The 5511-nt window shown below is 50.6% G+C and overlaps 1 protein-coding gene across 1 annotated transcript; it reads left to right on the top strand.

Moving 5' to 3' along the window:
• Nucleotides 1–4151: 4151 nt before the first annotated feature.
• Nucleotides 4152–5135, top strand: EI90DRAFT_3018837 (uncharacterized protein; the record flags this gene model as incomplete). Its single annotated transcript, XM_039057266.1, has 4 exons — nucleotides 4152–4315; nucleotides 4437–4544; nucleotides 4589–4606; nucleotides 4742–5135. The coding sequence occupies 4 exons, from the start codon at nucleotides 4152–4154 to the stop codon at nucleotides 5133–5135; spliced, it is 684 nt and encodes a 227-aa protein (XP_038912448.1).
• Nucleotides 5136–5511: the final 376 nt, after the last annotated feature.

Here is a 5511-nt window from a genome sequence, read left to right as displayed (position 1 = left end):
ATCCCCACTGTGACATCTGTGGATTCGGCTGGTATCGCCTGGCTCTTCCTGGAGCATGTCTGGAAGCACCACAGGCTCCCCGAGGAGATCCTCAGTGATAGGGGAAGCACCTTCGTCTCATGCTTCTCAAGGGAACTCACAGACCTCCTAGGGGTCAAACTAACCCCTTCAACACCCTACCACCCCCAGACTGACAGACAGATGGAATGGGTCAACCAGGAGATCGAAGCCTATCTCCGGGTGTTCGTCAACCACCACCAGGACGACTGGGCGGACTGGCTCCCACTGGCAGAGTTTGCCTACAACAACCATGTCCACTCATCCACCCATTGAACCCCCTTCAAGCTTGACACCGGGCAGCACCCCAGGATGGGGACGGAGCCCACATGTACATCTGAGGTAGAAGCTGCTGACGCTTTCTCATCCAGGATGATGAAGATGCAGGAGGAGGCAAAGGCAGCTCTGGAGCACGCAGCGGATGAGATGGCCCACTACTATGACTGAGGCTGGGAGGCAGCCCCCAAGTACCAGGAAGGTGACCGAGTCTGGCTCAGCACCCAAAACTATACGACTGACCATCCAACCAAGAAGCTGGACCATAAGTGGCTAGGCCCCTTCAAAGTCGTCAAGGTCATCTCCCCAGCTGCTGTCAAGCTCCAACTCACTGCACAGCAGAAGGGAGTACACCCAGTTGTGTCCATGATGAACATAAGACCCCACCGCCCGGATGAGATTGCAGAACAACCCCCTGACCCCTGCCCGGGCCCGGAACTTGTAGCTGGAGAAGAGGAGTACGAAGTTGAGAAAGTATTGGACTCTAAATGGCTACACCGGAAACTCTGGTATCTGGTAAAGTTCATGGGCTGGCCAAGCTCAGAGAACCAATGGCTCCAGTCGGACCACTTAGCCCATGCCCCCAACCAGATTGAGGAGTTCCACAGGATGCACCCCCAGGCCCCAGGAAGAGAGAGGGAGAACCGCCTGGCCGCTTCAAGGTGAAGCGGCTTAAGGAGGGGGTGATGTCAGGGCACACCCGCCTGACCTGGCCCCAGCTGACCTGGTCCCCCGTTACCCACCTGACCCGGTCCCCTGCTACCCACTCCTTCCCTACTTCCTCCTCCTTCTCTTTCTTTCTTCCTTCTCTTTTCTCTCTTCTTTCTTCTTTCCTTATTACACAGACGACTTCCCTTCTATCAGTGTACCATTGACCTGGCTGCAGTACGACATGCCCAAACCCGGACCTGCTGGGTGACCTCCCGCACACTGGGCACTCCTGGGATCTCTTGCGGAGATACCCGGATGGACGTGGCTGTGTGCATAGATGACATGGCCTTAACCACATGTATATAAACACAGCCTAAGTGGGAACTGAGAAGCAACCTTCTTCTCACACTTCCCACTTTAGCCCAAGTGGCCAGGGACACCTGTTTGCATCGGGCCCATTGTTATGTGCACCCACATCACACTCTACTGGGCCCTCAGCCCCGGGCAACATACCCAGACACTCTCAACCCCAGGTCGGTCCCTGACAAGCGCCCACTTCATCAAGTCCACAGCTCAACAACGTAGCTGTCATATCCGTGCATACCCGACCCCGACCCGACTTCCGGACCTCCACCATCTTCACCTCCGGAGTCATAACCTACCGCTGCCGTTCCGATACTCACCTTCGGTCCTGGCAACACACCACCTCCTACTACTCCGCTCCCCCTCCACAACACCTCCACCCTCCCGTCATCCCCCTACGCTTCCCCCGTCTGTTCCAATACTCACCTTCAGACCTGACTACTCTCCTTTCCGCCACTCCTTCTTCCTTACCTTTCCCCTCTCTCCTCCCTCTGTTACTCCTCCGCCACCCTTCTGCCAAGTTATGACCTTCCACCGCTGTTCCGTACTTCGCACTCGGACACCGCTCGTACCTTACTCCGAGCCTCCGTCATAGTCCCTACCTCGGACTTTGACTCCACCTCGGTCTTAGTCCATTGCATTGGTGACCTCATACTACGTAAACACCATTGCCAATATCCCTCGGACTTTCAACCCCGCCTCCGTAACCTCCGTAAGCTCCGCAACCCCCGAGCTTCACGGATCGCCTTCGGCACTCTCGCCACTTGTAATGTATTTCTCGCGTTTTCCCCTCATCCCTATTTGGACTACTGCTTCTTCCTATTCTAGCCAGTTAGTCATCATCCCCACTTCCCCTCATCCTCCTGCCCCTCTGGGCCTCGCCCTCCCTACCTCCTTTCGGATGTATCACAGGTCCTGCCTTATGACCTTCGGTACCGCTCCGCTCCTTCTACCCTTTGTTCCCGTTCGGACGTCTTCGTTCCGATTCGGTTACCCTTTGTTTTCCTTGTGCTTTTGCCCCTTCCATTATATATATCGGCGCTTGTACATACTCGTTTTGGTTTAGTCCGAAATCGACCTGAAATGCCCCCTAGAGACTTCCTGCTCACCTACTGTGAAATTAAGGACCAAATGGACAAACAGCAATGGCACAGCGCTCCGCTTGAGTCGCTGAGGCCAAGGTCCCTCCACGCTAAGTCTCCGATTCCACTCCGGAGTCGTCTGAATCCGCCCGTTCTAACAGTAGCCCAGGCTACGGTCAGGGCATACACCCTGACCTAGCCCATACCCACATCCACACCTGCACTTGCACCTGCACCTGCACCCACACCCGGCTGTTGCACTTCCTGTGTGCGCCCTGTGCCGGACGCTCCATGCGGCTGGATGCCCCGGGCCCTGGGTCTCGGGTCTCATGTGACTTCCGGGTATCCCGGGAAGTTTTCGATATTGTGGCCACTGTGGGAAGATGAGGAGGTTAACTTCCTTCTCATCTCTGACCCACAGTAGGATTGTGCCCTGGATAGGGCTGGCCAGACTTGAGGCTGTGGGCCATAGGGGAGGGTCATGGGGACCTGGGAGTCGTCCCCTGACAGCTACATCAAAAGTCTGCAGCGGAGCAGTCCACAATGCAACTTGCACAACCCAAGCACAATGGACCCATTGACATTGGGGCAATTAATGGATATGCCACCTGTTTCATCACCTGAAGTTCATGAACATCTCCATAGAGATCGAGAGCTTACTGAAACAGACATGAACCTGATTGTTCTTTTGGCTCAATCCAAGGACTTCAACGAGGTTGACTATTGCAATATGCTTGAGAAACGCTTTGATCATTCACCAAGCGAGGCATGCCTACTTGCCAAGGTGGCAGAATGCATTAGATTCAACAATGCAAATGTGTAATTTTCCTTATTCTTTTACTGTTGAAAATACACCAAAAAACCATTCAGTATTCTCATTACAATTCATAAGAACAGATACACAAACCAGGGCCCTGATTTGAAAGTAAATGACAAATGGTTTGCTATTGTTTATTTGTTTTCCTGGTCACATTGTTTTTGGACAGATTTACTCCAAGATGTCAGCCCCTTCACAGCAAGGTAGCGTCAGAGTTGCTAAGTTCAAGTCTAAGTAGGATAGCTTACTAGTGTGCCCACAGTGCCAGCAGCTAGACAGAAAGGAGCAGACCTAGTCAAGCAGGCGTTCAACAAGTGAATCATGCAGCTAAGGGAAAACTTTGAAGCCCAAGTATCCGCTATTGCACTTGAGTTTTCACATCATAGTCACCACTGTTCCCCACACCAAATCCAAAACCAGGTAATCTATAAATTGTCAAAACCAAGACAACATGCAAGCCTATGCTCCCTAATGCATGGGCTCATGCTGAGGCTGAGGCACGACACTTGAAAGGTAAAAAAAAATCAACAAGGAGGGTGTATGCTTACTATGAAAACTCTAGAGGGTGTAGAGCTGAAGCTGCCCTACATGCAAGAATATTATTTGCAGATTCTTGATGATATCAACGAACTGAGAATCATGTATGATGATGTATGAAAGTGTAAGGAGTGGTGGCAACACTTGCCCCATCCTTCATCCTATATCTTTATTGTATATTTGTTGCATAATAAATATGTATGAACATTGTATATATATGGAAGCATGGGAATGTTGCAAGGGTGAATTAGCCTTTACTTCCCTGTTGAAAATACAGCCCATTATAGCATATTCGACGGTCTGGAAGTGTGAGGCAAACATAATATCGCGCATATAGTGTGATTAAGTAAATAACTTACAGAAAGCCAATGACCTCAACAGAGGAATACAACACTAAAGTTATCCTGGATGGTATCATGGTGAAAAGGGAAAATCACACACTGAAGGAAACGATAATCTCACCTGAACTATCCATGAACTCCATTGCTACACACAGACGAGACAAGCTATTAAGCATCGTACGTGTCCAGTGGTAAAGCAGGTGCAAGGGTTTGGTGCTAAAAAATAATAGGCAAAAAAGGTTCACAAGTTGTGTGGTGTCGAGAACCTCATCATGATGACTTGAGGCCATGCTGAAGACTTGTTTGTACCAGTTTTCTGGGGGATGGACAAAGCAAAGAATTACTGGGCCACTGTGGCATGCCAAGACATGGGATGGCATCTTTGAGTGATGGAGGCACACACAATCAGGGCATTGGACAGTATGTGACTGATCTGATCTGATATGAACTGCTCACCAACAAAGGCATAAGCCCTGGCTCAGGTCTGCAAAGTAAAAGTTGGATCCTTGCGCTCCAAAGTGGCTGAGGCAACCAGGCAGGGCCTCCATGAGTGGCACAATCAAACATTTCTGACAAGTCCTGACCGAACATGAAGGTGAACTAACTGAGAAACCAAGATTGTTGATGGAATGGGTTCCAGAGAATTACTCGAGGCTGACAATCAAACATGGCATTGTGATTGACATGAGCAGTTACCCAGATGGTAAACTGTTCAAACCCAAGCTTGCCAATGCTGTCCATCTGCATCAAGTACTTGATGGATGGAAAGGGGGTCGGATCAAGTGGGTCAGGTTATCAGCAGACCAATTGGAGAGGAAGCGTGAAGAGCTTGCTGGACTTACATTGAATGCAGCAAGCAATGCTGAAGGAACTACAGCATTGGCCACCACCGAGTCCAACAGCATCCAGTCCAATGCCATCCAGTCCAATGCCACCCAATCTGATGCCACCCAGTGCGATGCCACTCAGTTCTCAACCCCTGCAAATGACCAGGTAGAGACTGCCATGTAAGCCCTTACCTGTCCCTGATGGCCTGCCTGCTTGGGAATGGTCCTGCAGTCATCAGAAGGCTGTTTATGGCATTATTTGCCATAAGTGGAAATTGCTTCCAAGGGTTCGTTAATATTCCCATGGATGAAATTTGCTCCTTCTCTCCTGCCACCAATCCAATGTTTGCCCCAGGCATGTGGGGGTATAATCCCCACATGCAGTGAGAGCCAGCGAGACTGCCCATTGCGGCCTCAAATGACTCAATGTTAGGCAACCTTCTCAAGGAAGCAAGCCAACAAGTTCGCCTTTTGGAAGGTGAACTTTCCCAATCTTGCAACAAGGCTAATAGCCTCCAAGACGAGAATAAGGAGCTTCAGGAGAATCTCCACAGGCTCAA

Source organism: Cantharellus anzutake (assembly GCF_015039405.1).
Source record: "Cantharellus anzutake strain C23 chromosome Unknown EI90scaffold_49, whole genome shotgun sequence".
Classification (NCBI taxonomy): Eukaryota; Fungi; Basidiomycota; class Agaricomycetes; order Cantharellales; family Hydnaceae; genus Cantharellus; species Cantharellus anzutake.
The sequence above is the reverse complement of the archived record's forward strand: the minus strand, read 5'-3'. Positions and strand labels throughout refer to the sequence as shown.